The sequence below is a fragment of the Falco punctatus genome (genome assembly GCF_963210335.1).
Source record: "Falco punctatus genome assembly, chromosome: 7".
Classification (NCBI taxonomy): Eukaryota; Metazoa; Chordata; class Aves; order Falconiformes; family Falconidae; genus Falco; species Falco punctatus.
Window position 1 is genome coordinate 72,298,474 of NC_137587.1, and position 21,247 is coordinate 72,319,720.

A 21,247-nucleotide genomic window follows, 5' to 3' on the forward strand; every position below is an offset into this window, starting at 1 on the left:
ACGCTGGAGCCCAACCACCCTGGAGCAGGGAATTTTAGCCAGATTTGGGGGAAAGAGGGATATTTTTTCCCCCTACTCAGGATGGGAGGGGAAGGGCTGCCTTCCTGTGCCCTGTTTCCTGGGGGAAGATGCTGCTCTGATTCTTCCAAGTCTGTGTGGGAAACGTGTGCCCCTTTTCTCTGTTGCTTTGGTTATGAATGCTGTCCTGGTCCTGGAGTTAGGGCTGAGCGGAGGGAGCCGGGGGTGCCCGGCCACCTGCCAGTCAGTCCTGGCCAGTGTCTTAAACTGAGTAACCCAAAAGACCTAAATGGTGCTTCTTTCTGCTGGGGTGTCAGAGGCTGTCAAATCCTAAAGAGCTCCGAAAGCCTGGTGTAATTAATGCTCCTTCCTCCCCGCTAGACCTGGCACCAGCAAACGCTGATCAGAAGCTTCTCACCCCTGTGAGGACATGTCATGCTCCGACCCAAGCCCCTGCTGATACCCCGCAGTGTCCCTGTGACACCAGTTAGGGCTGGCTTTGGGAAGCGGTGCTCTACAGCGCACGTGCCTCAGGTACTTGTGGGGCAGAAGCTTTACCTTGGGGGCCAGGCTGCTGGCCTCCGGTGCTCTACACCCAGCCACTTGCTCCACCTCTGCGTGGCTGCCACTGCTGTGCCCTTCCCGCAGCTGTGCCAGGGCAAGGACAGCCGGGATACCATAATTTGCTGATCAGATGCAGTGCTTAGGGCTCAGATGGGGTGGCAGGCACAGAGGAAGGGGGTTATTAACACCTCCTATTTTTTAAAGTTGTTTTTTTCCCTTTTCTTCTCCCTAGTGCAGCATAAATTAGTACCTTTGCTGGGTGCTTTTGTTGCTGCAGGGAGCAGCTGCCGGTGAGGCTGGGGCAAGGGGGAGCTTGGCGCTGGGGAGGGTGCTCTGCTCCCGGTAGGGTGCTCAGCTCCCAGGGCACTGCTCTGTGCATGCGGAGGGTCTCTTCCCTGTCACATGGCAGCTCCCTGTCCTCGCCCTGCCTGTCCCCTGGCTTGCTGGGCTCCCTTGTGCCAACAGCTGGGTGCAGGAGCCTGCAGGCCCTGAGATGCTCCAATGCCAGCAGGGTGGCGGGGGGGGGACCCTAGCCCGGCACCTTCCACCGAAGTCTGCTATTTACAATCCGGGTTATATCGCCCCAGGGCTCCACTTCCAGGGGCTCTGCACCAGCATCTCCCCAAAACCACCGCCTCGGGGGCAGCTTGGTGACACTGTCACCCTCACAGAGGCTGGGATCCCCGTTGGCGGGGAGGGAGCACCCCGCTTTCCCCTGCCGCGGCCTCGCCGTGTGGCCCGTTCCTTCCAGAACATCTATTTTGGTCGTGTGGAACTTGCCGGGGAGCAGAGAACAGGCAGCGTGTGAATCACTCGGGGCCAACGGGTTTAAAAATAAACCCAAGCGGCAGCGAAGAACAGCCACCAAACCCCCGGATTTCGGCAGGATTATGCTCCGCGCCTCCAAAACCCACCCATGGGTGCCCACCCTGGGCACCGTCCCTGTCCAGTAGGTTTTATTGGGACACACTTGCATAGGTTTGCACATGCTTGCAGGCACATACCTGCAGCTGTGTGCACTTGCTTGCATGCGCATGGGTGCTTGCAAACATGTGCACCTGTGCACATGCTTGTACACATGTGCATATGCACGCTTGCAAACACATGCACTCATGCACATGCCTGCACACACATATAAATGCATGCATGAACACGTATGCTTACATGCCATTGCACAGTCTTGCAACACAGGCATGAAGCTGCATGTGCTTGTGCACACTCTTGCATGTACTTGCGCACGTGCGCAGTCTTGCAACCATATGCATACACTTGTAGCACATGCACACGCTTGCACACGCACACGCTTGCACACACATGCAAACATTTGCACGCACCTGAACATGCATGCTTGTGTGCACGCTTGTTCACCCTTGCACAAACATGCACGTGTTAGCATAACTTGCACAAGCTTGCACACACATACATATGCTTGCAACATACATGCGCACACTTGCACACTTGTGCACACTGCACACATGCTCACACATGCTTGCAAACCACTGCTCACGCGCGGCAGCATACTGGGGAAGCCAGGCACCCCCAGCTCAGCTGCTGCTCTAGAGTAATTAACGACTGCGCTTGCTGTAATTACAGATTTTTCGGGGTGCAGGGGGGAAGCGCTGCCCCTCCCTCCCCTTCGGGCAGCCCCACGGCGGCAGCCGGGGCGGCGGGGGGCCCCTCGAGGCGAAAAATGCAAGGAGGTGGCAGAGCTGTCCCTTTGGAGCCTTCCCTGCGCGTGTAAGTCCCGCTGTGAGGCGGCGGCTGGTGGGGCGGAGCGGGCTGTTAACTCTGGAACCTACCGAGGGCCGCAGAGGTGCGGGCAGGGGGCGGCTCAGCCCCTCGGGCGGCCCAGCCGGGGGGCGGCTGGCGAGGGGGGCGCCGGGGCTCGGGACCAGCCCGGCAGGGGGCAGCAGTGGGCGGAGCCGGGGCACCCCGCGCCGCTGCCAGCCTCCCCTCCTGATTGGCTGCCGTTCGCTCATTATGCTAATACCTTGCGTCTCGCCGGGGCCGGCAGGCTGACGTCACCAGCCCGCTGGCGGCCGCGCGCGCGGGTGGGGGGCGCTGAGCGGAGAGGCCCGGGCCGAGCCGAGCGGGGCCGAGCGGCGCCGAGCGGGGCGGGGCGGGGCGGGGCGGGGCGGCGGGCGCCTCCCGCAGCGGCGGCGGCGGCGGCGGAGCGGGCCATGGCCGCGGCGGGCAGCGGCGTGGCGGCGGCGGCGGAGGCGGGGGCGGCGTTCAGCACCGCGAACAGCGGCCGGGTGAACGGGCTGAGCCGCCCGCCCGGCGCCATCGCCATGAAGGATCACGACGCCATCAAGCTCTTCGTGGGGCAGATCCCGCGTAACCTGGAGGAGAGCGACCTCAAGCCGCTCTTCGAGGAGTTCGGCCGCATCTACGAGCTCACCGTCCTCAAGGATCGCTTCACCGGCATGCACAAAGGTACAGAGGGCTCCATGCCTGCCCGCGGGGCACGACCAGGCAGGGCGTCCTGGGGCGGGGGGACGCTCTGAGGTGGGGCACCCGGGTGTGGGGCACCCCTGAGGCGAGGAACCCCTCGGGTGGGACGCCCTGAGGTGGAGAGTCCCAAAACAGGGGGACCCCTGAGGTGGGATGCCCTGAGGTGGTGCACTTGGGTATGGGGCACCTGTGATGTGAGGAACCCCTCAGGTGGGACACCCTGAGGTAGAGTGCTCCAAAATAGGGGTACCCCTGAGGTGAGGAACCCCTCAGGTGGGACACCCTGAGGTGAGGCACCCAAATATGGGGCATCCCTGAGATGAGGTGCCACTTGAGGTGGGACACCCCTGAGGTGAAGGCACCCAGCAGGTGGGACACCCTGAGATGGGGCACCCATGATCTGGAAATACCTCTGAAGTGAAGACACCGTGAGATGGGGCTCCTTTGAGATGGGGATACCCCTGAGGTGGGGTCCCCCTGAGTTGAGATATTCCTGAGGTGGAGGCACCCTTGATCTGGAGGTGCCCATAAGGTGAGGATACCCCTGAAGTGAAGGTACCCCGAGTTGGCGGCACTCTTGAGGTGGAGGTACCCCTGAGGTGGGGCACCCTGGTATGGGGCACCTCTGAGGTGGAGGCATCCCAGCATGGCACACCTCTGAGGTGAGGGCACCCCTGAAGTGGAGGCACCCTGGTATGGGGCACCCCTGAGGTGGGGACACCCCTGTATGGAGCACCCTGGTGTGCTGCTACCCTAAGATTGGGGTACCCCTGAGGCAGTGGCACCTGAGATGGAGGTGCCTCTGGGATGTGGACACCTGCCTGATACGGGAGCACCCACCTGGGGTTAGGGTGTCAGCCTGGGCTTGGGAGCTGCCGTCTGGCTTGGGGGCACCCCTGCGGCCAGAGCACCCCTGGGCTGGGAGAACCCTAATGGTGTTTAGGGCACCTGCCTGGGTTGAAGGCACCTGTCTGGCATTGGGGCACTCATGTGCGTTTTGGGCACCCCTGCAATGGAGGCACCCACCCAGGATACAGGCGCCCACTGCAGATGAGGGCACCCACCTGCCTGCCCCCCTGCCTGTGCTATGCCCCAAGTCTCTGCAACACGGCAGGACTGGGGTCGCTGCTGGCTTGGCTAGTGTCCTGTCATGGGGTGCAGAGCACCTGGCACCTCAAGCAGTGGCACACTGAGGGTCTCACGTCTGCGCTGCCAAGGTCTTTGCAGAACCCCCAACCATGAGCTGGGGTTCCGTGGCACCAGAGCAGGGTCAGGGCACCCAGAGTGTCACCTGGATGGGATCTCACACTCCGCATATTGTCACCAAGCCCCTGTGCCACGGGCAGCGCCCCTTTCGCAAGGACTTTCTGGGAAGATGAAATTTGGCACTTGCAGATGCCGCCACGTTGGTGCCCTTAGGCCATGGGGCAGCTGCCCAGACGCCATTGTTCTCGGCACCATGGCCTTCAAAATGTCTCCAGGTACCTCTGAAGCTGCTTGTGAGCCCCAAACAATGGGATTCACACCTTGCCAGGCCCCCTTGGCACTTCCTCCAGTGTGGGCTCCAGCTGCTGTGGCCCAGATGTGTGATTTAATTGCAGACACTCCTCTAATTTGAATAGCATCCTTCTTCCTGGCAAGCCTCCAGAGCAGGATTGCTCCTGCTCCAGCCCTCCGAACTTCCTGGAACACCTGAGCACTGTCCACATTGTCCCCTGCAGGGGAAAAGGGGGGAAAAAAAGGAGGAAAAAAGACTGGAGAGGAGGAAGTCAATGTGATTACAGATGGTAAACACTGGAAATGGCACCAGGACTGACGTGAGCTGCTGCGCTGACCTCCCCCTTCCACCCGCAGTGGGATAATATTTAACCAGGGGAGATCTCTCCTTGCTCCGTGTGAGGGCAGATGTCCCCAACACCCCGAGGTGGGTGAGGGTCCCCATCCCTCGGTGTCCCCCCACCCCACTGCTGTGCTCCCTCTCCTCCCAGGCACACTGATTGTACTTATTAAGAGTTATTAATACTTAATCAGCTGGCGGATTTAATTGTGCCAATATTAAAAATGCATCAATGTCAATTTTATTCATTAAATATTTACTTTGTTGAAGGGAAACTGTTTTGCTGCTGTTTTAATATCACTTTCAGATGCTTTTGGATGTGACCCCAGCAAATTGGGGGGGAGCCCTCGGGGAGGGAGCAGTGCAGCAGCCGCATGGGGACCCGGGATGCTCCCATGGGAATGGGAGAGATGGAGGGGAGAGGACTGGACCCTGTTCCCTGGGCTCGCTCATCGCTGCCAGCTCCAGGCGAGTGAGCGGCTCGGCAGCGTGAGTCAGCGTGGGAAAACCTCGCCCCAGGCGTATTCCTGATTCCCGAAGCGCCGCGATGTCGGAGGAGCCAGAGCATCTTCACCACACGAGTCTCATCCCAAGGAGGATTCTTAGGGCCAGGAGAAGTGTGGCAGCAAGCAGGGATGCGTGGCCTCGAAGCCTGGAGAGGCTTCGGCTGCAGCTTTTTCCAGAGCCTGGGGCTGGAGTGCTGCTGCCTGTGTGCTGCAAGACTCGCTGCCTGCTCTTGCCTTGCTCCTTCCGTCCTTCTGCTGCTCCATCTCCCACCCTGTTTCAGGGCTGAGCTCTGGCCCTGCTGGGAGCAGCGCCCACCTAGGTGCCAGGGTGCTGGATGTCAGAGTGCCAGGGTACCAGGATGCCGGGGTGCCAGGGTGCCACTATGCTAGATGTTGGTGTGCCAGGGTGCTGGATGCCACAGTACGATGGTGCTGGATGTCAGAGTGCCAGAGTGCTGGGTACCAGGGTGCCGTGGCGCTAGATGTCAGAGCGCCAGGGTGTTGGGGTGCAGGATGCCAAGGTGTCAGGTGCCAGGGTGCCAGGATGTTGGATGTCAGGGTGCCAGGGTGCTGAGACACCCTAGTGCCATATCAGCTGTGCTGCTGGCTCTCCACATGCCCAGGGCTTTGTGGCGGTGCCGGGCTGGACACTGATCCCATCTCCCCGTCTCCGCAGGCTGTGCCTTCCTCACCTACTGCGCCCGTGACTCGGCCCTGAAGGCACAGAGCGCCCTGCATGAGCAGAAGACGCTGCCTGGGGTAAGTGACACTGGGGGGGGGGATGTCAGGGTGAGCTGGGGCAGGGGACGGTGACACCTGCCTGGCGCACGGGCGCAGGAGCCACTTCCAGTGGCCACAAACCGAGGCATTGATTTTCCTGCCGCCCGTGTGCTGTTGCGCTTTCTGTGGGCTCCGACCTCCCGAGCTTAACAAAGTGAAAATAAATATTTAATTATTCGCCTAAATAAAAATCAATAGGGCCGCTGGTTGGCTGGGGAAAGCGCCGGGGCCCATGAATATCAATCCCTGCCTCGGGTGCGCGGAGCTGCCAGAGGGGGATGAGGTTCACAGGGACGTGGCTTCCTGAACCACACTCTCACTGGCAGTGCTGTGCATCAGTAGGTTTAAGAGTTATCAGCCCGCTTTGGCAACCTAAAGGAGGTGGGGGATTATACCTTGCTGCGGGGCATGGGCTTGCCTGTGTCCCCTTCTCCACACACACACGCATGTGCGAGATGTATGGCTGCTGTAGCTGCTCACTTCTCACCCTGCACCCTGTGTCAGGGCAAGCAGAGGGGCCTGTGTGAGCACATGCTTGCACGTGGGCGTGCAGGCACATCCCTCTGCGTGGGCACACACCTGTGTGCACCCCTCTGTGTGTGTGTGCGTGCAGCGGTGCTTGGGTGTGCATCTGCTGGGGTGCACAGCCACATCTGGGCAGGTCTCTGTGGGTGTACACCCCTGTGCTTGTGCACACACGCCTGTGCCTGTGCACAGCCAGTGCTTGTGCTCACACCTCCATGTGCACACCCCTCTATGCTTGTGCACACCCTTCTGCTTGTGCACACCCCCTCCCTACAGCTGTGCACACCCCCGTGTGCTTGTGCACACACCCTCTGCAGCTGTGCATACTCCTGTGCTTGTACATGCGCCCCTACGCTTGTGTACACTCCCGTAGCTGTGCACACCCCTCTTTGCTTGTTTACACTGGTGTGCCTGTGTACGCCCCTGTGCGCTTTTGCACACACCCATGTGCTTGTGCACACCCTTCTCTGCTTGTGCACACCGGTGTGTGCTCATATACACAGCCGTGTGTGCTTGTGCACACCCCTCTCTGCCTGTGCACACCCCTCTCTGCTTGTGTACAGATCCTCGGCGCCTGTGCCCCCCCCGCGGCTGTGCTCACCCCCCACGGCCCGGGCCCCCCTGCCCTGCCGAGGCCCCGCCCCCGGCGCGGAGTGGGGGCGTGCCCAGGCGGGGAGGGGGCGTGTCCCCATCGCGGCCCCTCCCCTCGGCTCGGCCCGGCCCGGCTCGGCCCGGCTCGGCGGGGCTGCGGCCGCCCCTCCCCCTGCCCCGCCTCCCGCGCGCCGCTGCGCGAGCCGAGCCGAACCGGGCCGAGCCGAGCCGAGCCGAACCGAGCCGGGCCGGGCCGGGCCGGGTCATGCAGCTGCCGCAGGTGCCGGCGCCCGGGCCGCGGCCGCCCGTGCTGTGGGTGCCCGCCGGGTCCAAGATCCTCTGCATCGAGGTAGGGCCCCGCCTTTGTCTGCCGCCGGCTCGGCTCGGCTCGGCCCGGCCCGGCCCGCCCTGTGTGCTGGGGCATCCGCACCCGCGGGGTAGGGGTGCTGCGGGGTGCGGGCTGCCGGCACCCGCGGGGGGGGTCTGCCCCGGGGTGTTTGCCCGCGGGGATGGGGGTGGCGGCGCGGGGGCTGTACCTGCTGCCGGGGCCGGGGGGCGGGCAGGGGCGCTGGGAGCTGGGTGCGCTTGCACGCCGAGGCGGGGTGTGTGCATGCCTGGGTTGCTGCCATGGGTGTATCTGCTCCACGGGTGGGGATGGGGTGGTGTTGGTCAGCGGTGTGCCCCTGCACCCAGGGGTGCTGTGTGCGAGGGTGGGTGTCGGTGAGGAGGGTGGGTCTGCACCCGGGGAGGGGAGCGGAGGGGTGTTGGTGAGGGGGGTGTGAATGCCTGCGTTGGTGAGGAGGGAGGATCTGCGCCCCGGGGATGGGGTGCAGTGTGTTGGCAGGGCGGCTGTAGGTGATCAGGGTGTATTTGCACGCAGGGATGGGGTTTGTGAGCTTGTTTGTGTGCGTGTTGATGAGGAGGGTGTATCTACATCCAGGGATGGGGAGGGTGTAGGCAGCGGGTTGTTGGGTAAAAGGGTGTATCTTGCACACAGGGATGCTGTGTGTGAGTGTGGGTGTTGGTGAGGAGGGTGTATCTGCACCCAGGAACGGTGTATGTTGTTGTTGTTGGGGATGCTGGTGAGCAGGGTGTATTTGTGGGCAGGGACAGAGTGTGTGCCTGCCTGTGTTAGTGAAGAAGGTGTATCTGCACCCAGGGATGGGTTTGTGTGTGTGTTTATTGGCCGAAGGGTGTATTTTTCCAGCCTGGGTTTGTGTGTTGGTGGTGTGTGTGGTTGCAGGTGTGCAAGGGGATGTGTCTGGGGGGGTGTTGCACCCATAGATGGTGCAGGGGTGTGTGCGTGTGTGTTTGCGGGGGTACAGTTTTGCACCTGGGGTGTGCACAAGTGGGTGTTGATGGGGAGTGGCAGCACCCAGGGTGATTGATGTGCAACTGTGTCCGTGGCTCTGTGTGTGTGTAAGCTAAAGGTGTCTTTGCACCCAGCGATTGTGTTCATGGTGATGGAGTGTGGGTGTACCTGGGCCTTGAGGGGTGGCAGTGGTGGGTGTGTGCATGTGTGCATGTGTGTGTGTACACACTGGGTGTGAGCAGGGAGCAGAGAGTGCGTGTGTGCGTACAGGTATTGCATGGGTTCCCACACTGTGGGTGCCCGGTGGGGGAGCTGGCCAGGTGTGCGCAGGGCTCAGGGGTGCGTGGGTGGTGGTGAAGATGGGGTGCGGGTGCTGCTGGGGGGGAGCCGTGGCCATCCAAGGGTGGCATCCAACATTGGGTGTCTGTGTGTCTGCAGGGCTGCCGGCAGTCCCACTGTGGGTCCCGTTGCCGCAATGGGGAAACTGAGGCGAAGGGCATTGTGTCCCTGCCTGGCATGGATGTTGGCACTGGCTGCGCACCCTGGGGTGCAGGCCTGTGGTTGTGTGGGATCCACAGCTGCGGAAAGGGTGCTGTGGGCATTGTGTGAGTGTGTGGCTGTGAGTGGGTGGGTGCTCATGAGGGCTGTGGGCTCAGGGTGTGCAGGTGTAGGGGTGTCGTGTGCAGGTGTACACAGGGCTGGGTTGGGGTGGATGTGTGTGGCTGCACGTGGGTGTGCAGTCATGCTGGGACAGATGTACGGTTGCGCATGGGGCTGTGTGGGTGCAAGCATGCGGCTGTGTAGGTGTACAGTTGTGCGGGGGATGCTGAGGCGAATGTGCAGCTGTGGGTGGGTGGATGTGCACAGAGGATGCTATGTGTGGGGCTGAGATTGTGCTCAAGAGGTGTGCAGGAGTGGGAGTGTGGCTGTGGGGGATGTGCAGTTGTGTGTGGGGGTGTGCTAGGATGGTAGTGCACCTGTGCAGGGTTGCACGGGGGTGTAACTGTCACCAGGTCGGCTGTGTCCCCTCGCTGTGAGTTCAACCCCAGGGCTCTGGCAGGGTGTTCTCATGATGGGAGGGTGTTCCTGTAATGGGTGGCTGCCTGTACCCAAGCACCTGTCTCCCTGCACTGGGTGCTGGCTGCCTGGGTGCCCCCCAGGCTGCTATGGGCACCTGCTGCTCCAGCATCACCCAGTGCCTCCACCTCAGCTCACTGGATGCATGGTGGCCTGCTGGGTCCTCTGGCTGTTGGGCAGGAGGAGGAGGGGACACAGAGGAAGAAGCAAGGGCCAGAGAAGCATCCCTGTTCCCTAGGGCCAGTCCCCTGGCAGTGATTGACCCTGGGCTGGCTCTCCCCCATGCCCAGGCTGTTGCGGGGCTCTGCGTTTGGGTGGGGGGCAGTGCCTGAGCAGTCAGGAGGTGGTTTAGCAACCAGCAGTGACCCCCTTGGGCTGTAGCACACCAGTGGTTTGGCCATGGGGTGCTGTAGCTGGGGCTCTGTGGGGCACCCATGGGTGACAGTGGCTGGTGGGTGCTGGGACACCCCAGACAGGGTCTCACGTGACTCTGGATGTGCCAGTGTATTCTTGGGGTGTGCGAGGATGCAGGGAAGATGAGTGGGAGTTGGGGGATGGATGGGTGGATGTGTGGGTGCTGTGGGGGTGGAGAGATGGGTGCTGTGGGAGTGGAAGGATGGTGGATGGTGGATGGGGGATGGATGGGTGTTGGGGATATGGAAGGGTGCTATGGGGATGAGTGTTGATGGGTGAATTGGCGGGTGAGTCCTGGGGGGAGATGGGTATATGGGTGATTGTGTGGGTGTCATGGATGGGTGAACGGATGGATAGGGGCTGAGAGGTGGGCGGATGGGTGTGAGGACCAGGAGGAGATGGGTGGGTAGTTGTTTGAGTATTGGGGGATCGATGGAGGGCTGCTGGGCAGTGGTGGGTGGCTGGGTGACTGTGTGGGCACAGGAGCATGGTGCAGGGGTGCTGTGGGGACAGCTGGACAGGTGGGCACAGGGGAGGTCTGGGTGCCCATGCCATCTGCCGGTGCCAGGGGAGCCAGTGCAGGGGGGCACTGAGCACCCCAGGGAGGGCACGGAGCGATGCTGGGGGTGCCAAAAACCCATTTTGGGGGGGTCCACAGGCCAGGGTGGTTTCTCCCTGGTGCGGTGCGGCAGCCCTGGGGTAGGTTAGCTGGTCCCCAAGGCCTGACATTTATAAACATCAGCCGCTCCCGGAGAATCAATACAGTTTAATAACCGGCGAGCAGAGACGGGAGACACATCAAAATGACACTCTGCGGCTCCGTAAATGTTATTCTAAATCATACTTGCTGGGTTTATTACATTAAGCATACAGCAGTGGGCATGGGAAATTTATTCCATCAAAGGCCATTGCACTAGGAAATGTGACTGGTGGGTCGGTGGAGGGGGGGGCAGCAGCTCCCCCCCCCCCAAAAAAAAAAAATTAGGTTCCCTCCTCCCGGCCTTGGCAGGGACTTGGGGGACAGGGGGATGTTGGTTCTACGGGTCTCCATGCTGTCACAGCCACCTGGGTTTGGGGTGAGCCGGATCCTACCCTGGTGCAGGGGATGGGGTGGATGTTTGGGGACCGGTGACATGAGGGCAACCGGGTGGCCCTGTGTCCCTTGGTGCTACCCCATGGCTCCTGGGGACTTGGTCCCCGCCCTGGACCATCCCCAGCTCTGCGCTGACATTTCTCCCTGCGTTTCCCTGGAGATGAGGTGGTTGCTGTGGAAACCTTCCTCCTCTTCTTCCTTAGCCATCCTCTTCCTCACCCTGGGGGGAGGGGGGGGGAGGGCCTGGCACTGCCCCCACCCAGCCCTTAAATTTGGGGAACCCCTCCAGGGGTGCACAGGGGGACCCCCGGGGTGGGGGTACACACCCACATGGGTGTGACAGCAGCACGCATGTGTGTGGCTGTCCTTGTGCATGCTCCAGCCGTGTATGTGTGTGTGCACACCCGCCCTGTCATGCGTGACATCCTGCCGTTGCCGTGACAACCCCATCGAGCACATGGCTCAGGCTCCGCAGCATCGCGGGGGAAGCACGCTTGTTGCTGTGGAAACGGCCGTAATTGTAGCATTTTTCGGCTAAAAGAGGGGAAAAAGGAGGGGGAGAGAGGAGGAGAAATGGCTCTGTAGGGCAGCGGGCCAGGGACGTGTGCACCAGCCCAGCATGTCCTGCTGCACATGCGTGTCACGCTTGTGGGTACACACAGTGGCAATGCACAGGAGGCTGAAATTGGGTGAGAATCAGGAAAAGAAGAGCAGTGGTGGTGCTGCCAGAGGGGCTGGGGCTGTCTGGGTGCTGCTGCTGCCTCTGCAGTCCTTTGCAGTCGAGGAAAGCGGGCAGGCAGCCAAGGCTGGCACCAGCAGCCTGGCGGGCACCTGCAGCACCGGGTGGGTACCCATCCCTGGGGCCATAGTGTCATCTGCCACCCGTGGCATCCCTGGTTCAGCGTGGCCACGAGCCTCAGCTATGTTCTTGCGGGTCCCTCCCCTGCTCCCCACCCTGGCTGCCTGTGCCAGCCTGTGGCCCAGTCCTGCTCTTCCCCATGGAAAGGGTTCAGGGGGGCACAGCACCGTCACTGGCCATCCACTTCCGCTTGTGTGTTGCAGATGAACCGCCCCATCCAGGTGAAGCCGGCCGACAGCGAGGGCCGAGGAGGTAGGTCCCTCCTTCCCCCGCTGCCCAGCGTGGGCAGGGGGTGCAGGGCCATCCGGGGGGTGATGGGGGACATGGTGGCATCGGGGATCTGCCACAGGGAGGTTTGTTTGCAGAGAAACTTGTGAAAGGAGCTGCCTTTCCCAGTGGCATCCAAACCTGAGCACAGAGCAAACGCGATCTCTGCTCTCCCTGCTCAGCCATCTGGGGGGAATGTCCTGATGTCATGCCGAGAACATCCTGATGTCATACCATGAATGTCCTGACATCATGCCAGGCAGAGTGCCAGCCAGCTGCTCTCTGACAGGCTCTTCGTTTATCAAACAACCTAATTACCTGCCCAGAGCTGCCTGTGGGGACCCTGACAGAGTTGAGGTGTAGGAGTTGGCCATGCCTGGCCCCAGCCCCTCTCAAACAGAAACTGCCACCCCCCCAAATTCTCCGTAGGCGTTTGCAGCTCACGGGGCTGCAGCATTTCCAGGCTGAGTTGATAATTTGGGCAAAATTGCAGGAATCGGATCAAAATCCCCTGATGTTCCTGGTGCCACAAGCAAGTGCTGGGCGCGTAGGCAGGCTCGGACGTGCAGGATGCTTGCGTGGGGCTGCCCGCCCTCGGCAGGATGGCTGGGGTAGATATCCCCCCTGTTCAAAACACATTATTAAACACGCTGCAAGCTGGTCCCGGCACGTCCCAGAGGGACCTGGCAAATAAATTACCCACTTACTGAGCGTAATTGGTGAAGGATTAAAAATCGATGAGTGAGCTCAGGCGCCCGGCTCTGTCCCCCTTGCCCAGGAGGCGATGCTCGGCTGCCAAGCCCGTTCCCGCAGCCGCCTTCACTGGGAGATGGTTTATGTTTAACTAGACAACACATGAGCCCTATTCCCTTAACTAATTTTCCTGGTACCTTAACGGACAGAGCATTAATCGTCTCCTGCCATTATTTATTTATTTCCCCGGCAACGCTCTTGACAGGGCACCTTATTTTCTTTGTCAAATGCCATTAGCGCGCGGTGGGAGCGCGCGGCCGTGCAAGACAGATGCTGGTAATAATAATGAAATTCTCATTATTTACTCTCCCTTCTCTCGTGTTTGGGTTATTTATGTCCCCTGGGCATGGTCAGAGGCTGCGGGTTATTCTGCAAGTCAATCATGCAAAGGCAATCACCACTGTTTTGCGGGGTCTCTTTGTTTCCCAGTCGCATCCCGCATCAGTGCCAGGGAAGCTGGCTCCTCCATCCTTGGAAGAAGCCCTAGCTCCGCTCCCTGAAGCAGGAGCCGGCTCTTCTCAGCTTCACCCCTTAGCAATTTTCCTGCAGGAGAGGTTTTCTCACCCTGAGTGTTTTGTAGGATGGAGGTGATAAACCCTGCGTCTTTACTGCTGGATCGGCATTGCTCCCTCCCCAGGCTCTGGTGTTACCTGGCTCTTTCCCCTCCATGCACTGTCTGCAAACGGGATGAGGGGAGGGGATGGTGAGTGACATCCCACTCTCTGACGGGCTTGGTTTTGCTTTTAGAAGACAGGAAGCTCTTTGTGGGCATGCTGGGGAAGCAGCAGAGTGAGGATGATGTCCGGCGCCTCTTTGAGCCCTTTGGCCAGATTGAGGAGTGCACCATCCTCCGAGGGCCTGACGGAGCCAGCAAAGGTGGGCTTTGGGGAGCCAGGTGAGCACCCTGTGGGTCGCCGGGTCCCACATAGGGTGTGAGCCGCCAGCTGGGCAGCGCTGGCTCCCACAGTGGTTGAATCCAACCTCTCCCATGTCCCCTTTCTGCCCTTAGGTTGTGCCTTTGTGAAATACGGCAGCCACGCTGAGGCACAGGCTGCCATCAACAGCCTGCACGGCAGCCAAACCATGCCGGTAAGTGCCAGGCTCTTGCCCTGCTGTGTTCAACCCCATGCTGCCTGCATAATCCAATGACCAGCTAATTTGATCCTCTGTCTAATTGGATCAAAATCCTACAGACTGGCAATTTGTTGGCCAGATCACCCCAAGGTTCATCCTTGCCTGGGCACTGAGCCCTGGAGGTGGGTGTGCAGGGCTCATTCCCTCTGTGCTGGAGAAAGGGGCTGTTTAATTTAATGCCGAAGGTCAAAATTGTGAACGAGGAGGGAAAAAAGGAAACAGAGGTCAGGGAGCTGCCGCTGGGGAGAAAAAACAGCTATAATTAAACCTTGTATTGATCGCTGGTTGCTGCTGCCAAGCCGGGCACCATCCCCGGGGCCAAGGATGCTGCGGCTGCTGCGAGCCAGCAGGTCCCTCTCCGGAATGGGGAGACATTTCAGGGGCATTGCCAGGGTCCCACCATTGGCCCCATCTTCCCCCCATCTCAGGGTGCCTCGTCCAGCCTGGTGGTGAAGTTTGCGGACACAGATAAGGAGAGGACCCTGCGGCGGATGCATCAGATGGCAGGACAGCTGGGCATCTTCAACCCCATGACCATTCAGTTTGGCGCCTACGGGGCCTATACGCAAGCGGTAGGAGCTGGCGCTGGCCGGGACCTGGGGGTTCAGGGGAGCCCTGGGCGTGAGGAGCTCTGTTCTTGCCTGTGAAAGCCTGTGTGGGATTGTACCGGTGCCAGTGGGTACGGATGCCCATCAGGGTTGGTGTATCCCCATTTAGGAGCACAACAGAGGGCTTCACCCCCTCCCCAGGTGAGGGTGGCATGGCTGTAGGGTGCAGCAGTACCGTATATCACCCTTTTTAGTGTCACCTAGATGACCTGCTGTCCCTGGGTCCAGCAGTGGGTGGGTGGCATTTATCCTTCCGAGCCCCTATGCGTGGATGCAGAGGGGGAATGCTAATTTATCCTGCCCTGCTCCCCTCTTCTCTTTGCCTCTCGCTCGCTTTCCCCTATTCCTCCCTTTCTTTCCTTAAGATCATGCAGCAGCAGGCGGCCCTGATGGCAGCTGCGCAGGGGACCTGCCTGAACCCCATGGCTGCCATTGCCGCTGCCCAGATGCAGCAGATGGCTGCCTTCAATGTCAGTGGGCTGGTGGCTGCCCCCCTCACCCCCTCTTCAGGTACGACCCCCCTCTGTTTGCCCCCCATCCTGCTCAGCATCCTCAGAGGGGGCTGCCAGCACTGATGCCTCCTTCACTAGGTACAAGCACGCCCCCCGGCATCAGCACGGCACCCGTGCCCAGCATCGCCACGCCGATTGGGGTGAACGGCTTCAGCCCACTGCCACCGCAGACCAACGGGCAGCCCACCTCGGAGACCATCTACACCAATGGCATCCACCCCTACCCAGGTAACCCTCCCCGCATCTGCCTGTGCTCTCTGCCACGTTCCCCCAGGGCTGGGGACACATGCTTGGCTCGTGCGGCAGGTGCCGGGGGTGCTCCCTACCTCGGGAATGCGCTGGATGAACCAGCCGTGCGCTGATCCCCACCGAAATCCCTCCTCCCGTGGCAGCGCCGCTTTTGTGAGCAGTGTGATGCTCCTGCCTTCTGTGAGACGGCAGGGAGCAGCCCTGCCCCTCCGCGGCAGTGCCCGACTGAGAGCCTCTCTTGTGGGAGCCGCTCGTCCCTGTGTTTCTCTTGCTTATTCTCTCTTCCTTCTCCTTTTCTTTTCCCAGCTCAAAGCCCCACCGTGGCAGATCCCCTCCAGCAAGCCTACGCAGGCATGCAGCACTATGCAGGTCTCAAACTTTGCTTTGCTCTTCTCCTCTCTCTCCCCTCTTTGCTTCTCACCCTTATTTTTGGGGGGTGAACGTTACCCTGGGGTTGAACCACAGGATTAGAGCGATGTGCTTGGGCACAAATTAATGTGGTGAGCACAGGGTGCCGTACCCTGCCAGGAGCTGCGGGGCAGCGATGGGAGTGACGCTGATGCAGAGCGCCATCCCCTCATCCCCAGTGACACAGATGCACTCCCCAAATGGCCCTCCATGCAAATTTTGGATGGAGGAAAGTGAGTTTTAATGCCCATGGGGCTGAAATAACTCCATGGGGGAGAGCTGGCGGTGGTACCTAGGAGAGGGGGCAAGGTTTGGGCAGTGATGGAGAGCCTGCTCCATGCTGGATCCTGCTGACACGCCAGCCTGCTGGTAGAGATGGCCATGGAGGCACCAAGACATCAAAAATCCTTGGATGTTTGTTATGTGGCCAAATCTGATGGCCAAGGAGATGGGCTGCAGAGAGAAGGGAGTCAAAGCATCCTGTTGGATGTACATCAAGCCTGGCAGTCATTTAATAACGAGCACTAACAGCAATTTTCAGATTTGACAGAAAAATCAAGTTTCGGACCCCAAATTGTTGAGTTTTTTCAGCCAAAAGTGCTTGATTTCCTCAACCTTGAGGCCGTATTACTGCTGCCACCAACGTCGCTCCTGGGAGAGCCATTCCTGTATCCCTGGCGTGCAGCGAGGCTGGGGCCATGCTGGCAGGGGTGGGAAGGGCAGAGCCAGCAGCCCTGGGGGAGGAGAGGCACCTCCATCAAGGGTGGCAGCAAGGGACATCCCTGTCCCCAGCCCTTCGTGGGGCTGGGGCAGGCACCAGGGTCTCAGCTCTGTGTTTCTCTCTCCCAGCAGCGTATCCCACTGCCTACGCACCCATCAGCCAAGCCTTTCCCCAGCAAGCACCCATCATCCCGCAGCAGCAGCGAGAAGGTGAGGGGTTGTGGGGGGCACCCTGCCATGATGGGGCCGGTGACTCCTTGCTCCCCCCTCCAGGGGTGACCCCCTACCTCATGGTTGATGTGTGGCTGTCCTTTGTGTGTCACCCAGGTCCCGAAGGCTGTAACCTGTTTATTTATCACCTGCCCCAGGAGTTCGGGGATGCGGAGCTCACGCAGATGTTCTTGCCTTTTGGCAATGTCATCTCTGCCAAAGTCTTTGTGGACCGTGCCACCAACCAGAGTAAATGCTTTGGTAAGTCCCGGTGTGTGGCTCCCCCTGATGTCCCAGCTCAGAGGTCCAGCTCTCGCCAGTCCCCAGCTCAGGGGTCCTGCTCTCCTTGACATCCTGGCTCAGGGGTCCTCCTGTCCTCGACATCCCAGCTCTCCCCAGTCTCCATGTTGGGGGTCTGGCTCTCCCTGGTCTCTGGCTTGGAGGTCCAGGTCTCCCTGATGTTCCAGCTCAGGCATCCGTCTCTCCCGGACATTCCAGCCTGGGGCTCTGCCTCTCCCCAGCATCCCCACTTCAGGGGTCCGGCTCTCCCCAGTGCCCCAGCTCGGGGGTCCAGCTCAGGCAGCACTGACAGGTGACTGAAGCCACATGGTGGCTGGAGCAACACGGCTGTCTGTCCCAAAGCCAAAGGGCCAGTTTTTGTCCCGCACCATGCCAGGGCAGAAGGATGTGGCCTCCTGCCGTCCCCTCTTATGCTGTCCCCTGTGTCCTTAGCCCAGCACACCACTTGCCACTGCCATGTCTGCTCTGCTGATGTGGCTGAGTGCCACCACTGCCACCTGTATGTTCTGGTGTGCAGACCTGTCACCCTGGTGTCCCCACCCTGGTACCTCCACAGGACTGCAGACCTTGGTGTCCCTGTAGACCCTGTCACTCCAGTGTCTTTGGAGGCCCCATCACCTCAGTGCTGCTGCAGACCCTGTCACCCTGGTGTCCTGTGAGCCCATGCATCCCATCCTGGTGTCCCCACAGACCTGTTCACCTTGGTGTCCCTGCATTCCCCATCACTTTGATAGACCCTGTCACCCCAGTGATCCTGCAAATCCCATCACCTTAGTGCCTCTGCAGACCACTCTGGTGTCCCTGTGGACCCTCTTACGCTGGTCTCCACAGACCCTGTCACCTCCATGTCCCTGCAGACCTTGGTGTCCCCAAAGATGCCATCAGCTCATCACCCAGTCCCCTGCAATGTGGGGCTGCGCTATTACCCCACAGTGCCCCTCTCCCAGCACCCCAGCACTGGGGCTCCACCGGAGGCTGCGCACAGGAGCATCCTGTGGGATTTCAGCGCCTCGGTTGAAGTAAAGCGGTAACTTGTGGTGTGACGAACTCCTCTGACGCCTCGTCCCTCACCCCCAGGTTTTGTCAGTTTTGACAATCCGACAAGCGCTCAGGCGGCCATTCAGGCCATGAATGGCTTCCAGATCGGCATGAAGAGGCTAAAAGTCCAGCTAAAGCGGCCGAAAGATGCCAACAGACCCTACTGACCCCTGCTCACCCTGCCCCTACGGAGAGGTAAGGGGCTGCGGCGGGGCTGGCCCTGCAGCACCCCACTGCGATGCTCCAGGGGACCTGGCAGTGGGGCTTGGCTCACCTAGAGCATCGCGGGTGCCGTGTTTGCTCCAGGAAAGTCCTTGTGTGCGTGCCGGGGCGTCTCTGCACCGGGGACTGTCTGTGCGTGTGTTTCAAACTCAGAATTGGCACCCCCTCTCCATCCCTCATCCCTCGGTCCTTCCTTCCCGCCATCCCCCAGGACACAGACTAATGGCCTCTTTGCTGTTTTGCAGGTCGGGCGTCCCGCGGTGTCTGACGACTTTCCCCTTCCCCAAGTGCAGTATCCAAACCTGTAACTCTCTTTCTTTGCAACACATCCCGGAGGAGGAGGAAGAGGAGGAAGTAGAGGAGGAGGTGATGGAGAAAACGGCGAAGAAGAGAGCCATTCTGGTCGTAGCTTTTCTTTTCTTTTTTGATTTTTTTCCCAAACTGGTCTTGTTTGTTACTTAACGGGAACAAGAGAGTGAGGAAGACAAGGAAGGAGGAGAGCAATGCGGCGTCGGGGCTGAGATTTGCTGCTGGCCGCTCGCCGGGACTCACTGAATCCCTCGCTGGGAGAAAGGACGACGGCCCCGGGCAGCCGGGGTACGATCCACCTTTGTTTTTTTTTTTAAAGCACTCATTTGCTGCTACTGATTTCCCAGGAGAAACGAGGAAAAGAGGCTCCAAATGGATTCTTAAACCAAAGCCGGTGGGATGGGACCAGCCTCGGGCGCTTCACCTGGAGGATGCTTGTTTGGAGAAAAGAAAAATGGCAAGATTTTCTTTTTCCCCACATCGTGGGGGGGAGAAAAAAAAAGGATCAAAGTATGTTGGACTTATAGAAGATATATATAAATAAGTATATATATATATATATCCCATGGAGCAGGGTGGCGGGACGCACGCTTCCCCCTGCTTGTCACTGGCACAGGGACATAGGATTACTTGTTTCAGAGTCATATCATTCCTTAGAGTTTAGGGACCAAAGGACTATTGCTTTTTTTAAATATATCTATAAATAAATTAATTTAAAAAAAAACAAAACACACAAAAAAACAAAACCAGGAAAGAAGAAGAAAAACAAACCAGAAATTAAGAAGGTTGAGAAAAACCTCGGGTGTTAAGAGCTGCAAGTGTTTCCTAGAGGGCTCGGTTTTGGGGGGCCGATTTGTGGGGCTCAAGGGCTCGGTTTTGGGGGCCAGTTCCTGGCCAGGGATGGGGGATGCAGAGGGGGGTTTCTGGGGGGCTGTGGTGGCTCCCCCAGCCCCGCGGCCCTGGCAGGAGCCGGCAGGGGGGGGAGTCAAGCTGGTCAAAAGAGCCCCTCGGTCGCCTCCGGCAGAGGGCGAAGCGATGCGGTTCTTTGCATTTTCGGTTGGTTTTGGGGGTTTTTGGGGTTTTTTTTTTTTTTCAGCCAAAAAAAAAGAAAAAAAAAGAAAAATGTGAGGTTTCGGCAGAAACAAAGCGAAGCAAAATAAACTTATTTTGTCAAAATCGTCACCTTGGTTGGTTCGTTGGAGCAATTGCTGCCGTGTCCTGTCACCCCCACTCCCCCGAGAAGATGACGCTGGGAACCCCTTTCTGACCAGCCCGACCCTGGCTGGGCCGAGGTGACACCAGGGGAGGAGGGTGGGTCTCTCGTATTTGCTTTTTCCCAGGAATTACCGTTTCCTGAAGGAATTCATGGCAGTTGCGGAGGGGACCAGGGCAGGACCTGGCCCCATGGTTTCACCTTCTGGCTGAGCAATGGGGAGCTTCTGGGTGACACTGGCACATCCCCTCGGTGGCTGCACCCGCAGACAAGCGGCTGCGGTGATCGGGGGAAAGGGGCTTGGTTGATTTTTTATTTAAGGGGGGCAGAAGAACCCTAAACCCCACAAATTCAAGCAAGAAAAGTGGGTAAGCCGGCAGGGCGGGTGGTGAGGGGACAGCCACCTGCCTGATGCCCCCCCTGCCCCAGTTTGGGTGGCCCTTGGGGACATCACGCAGCCAGTTGGAGATGAGCAGTCGTGGACAGATGTTGGGGTCCCTCTGTAACTCCCTGAGGGCAGGGGACACTGCAGAGGTGACGCTGAGTGCACCCACTGGTGTGATGAGCCTGGCAGGTCTGAGCCAGTGACTGTTCCCAAACTGGGGTATTTTTTAAAGTCAATTCTTAACTTTCTTTTGAAACCCTAGTTGGTAATGACACCCCGGCTCCCGCAGGGCAGTGAAGGGCTGGGTTGGGGGATTCATTTTTATTGTTTTGGATCCCTGGGCCCCTCGAACGCCTGGCAGGGGATCCCTGTGTCCCTGCCGGGCTGGCCGGTGTCCCCAGGCGCCTTTGGGTTGATGCCACCTCTCAAGGGCTGGTATTTCACTGCCGAGGCCTCGTGCTGCTGCGATTGACCCGAGAGCTGCTGGGGCATGGGGAACCGCGGTGGCACCCCATCGCCTCCGCCAGCCCCGCCACCTCCGCCGCCTCCTGGTCCTGGGCCGAGCCCCGGGGCATCCCGGCGGGTTCGTGTGGGTCTGGCTGGAGTGGGACGAGCCGTGCTGCCACTGCCTGCATCTGTGTAATCGTTGGGATCGGTTTGGGCCAAAATAAAGCGCATCCCTGGGAGGCCGCCTTCCCCTCCTGCAGGTGAGTCTCGGCCAGCCCCGGCCCCGCCCTGGTGCTGTCCCATCCCTGAGGCACTGTCCCTTAGCAGCGTGCTCCCTGCTCCATGCCACCGTCCCTTTGCCGGGTGTGACAGTGGTGTTTCCCTCCCCACAGCCCCAGGCAGTTTAACTACACCGACACAGATTCCTTTACTCTTTTTTTTT

The 21,247-nt window shown here is 59.8% G+C and overlaps 1 protein-coding gene across 7 annotated transcripts; it reads left to right on the forward strand.

Moving 5' to 3' along the window:
- Positions 1-23: 23 nt before the first annotated feature.
- On the forward strand, positions 24-21,105 carry CELF6 (CUGBP Elav-like family member 6). Of its 7 annotated transcripts, none has more exons than XM_080395196.1 (13): positions 24-3,018; positions 6,056-6,138; positions 12,234-12,282; positions 13,798-13,926; positions 14,060-14,139; positions 14,613-14,756; positions 15,158-15,302; positions 15,383-15,532; positions 15,860-15,922; positions 16,811-16,891; positions 17,009-17,152; positions 18,269-18,424; positions 18,697-21,105. In XM_080395196.1, exons 1-12 carry the CDS (start codon positions 2,763-2,765, stop codon positions 18,394-18,396), a joined length of 1,452 nt encoding a protein of 483 aa, XP_080251322.1. In that variant the 5' UTR covers positions 24-2,762; the 3' UTR covers positions 18,397-18,424; positions 18,697-21,105. The 7 variants fall into 7 exon arrangements, with proteins under 7 accessions (XP_080251322.1, XP_080251323.1, XP_080251317.1 ...); XM_080395197.1 differs by having other exon boundaries at positions 13,801-13,926; XM_080395191.1 differs by lacking the exons at positions 24-3,018; positions 6,056-6,138 and adding an exon at positions 6,145-7,624.
- The last annotated feature ends 142 nt before the right edge of the window (positions 21,106-21,247 follow it).

Excerpts from the sequence above, each read along its gene's own strand:
- CELF6 (XM_080395191.1), top strand. The coding sequence starts at position 7,130 with ATGTGCTTGTGCACACCCTTCTCTGCTTGTGCACACCGGTGTGTGCTC. Across the intron at positions 14,757-15,157 it reads ACGGGGCCTATACGCAAGCG|ATCATGCAGCAGCAGGCGGC; the intron begins GTAGGAGCTGGC and ends TCTTTCCTTAAG. Across the intron at positions 16,892-17,008 it reads CCCGCAGCAGCAGCGAGAAG|GTCCCGAAGGCTGTAACCTG; the intron begins GTGAGGGGTTGT and ends TGTGTCACCCAG.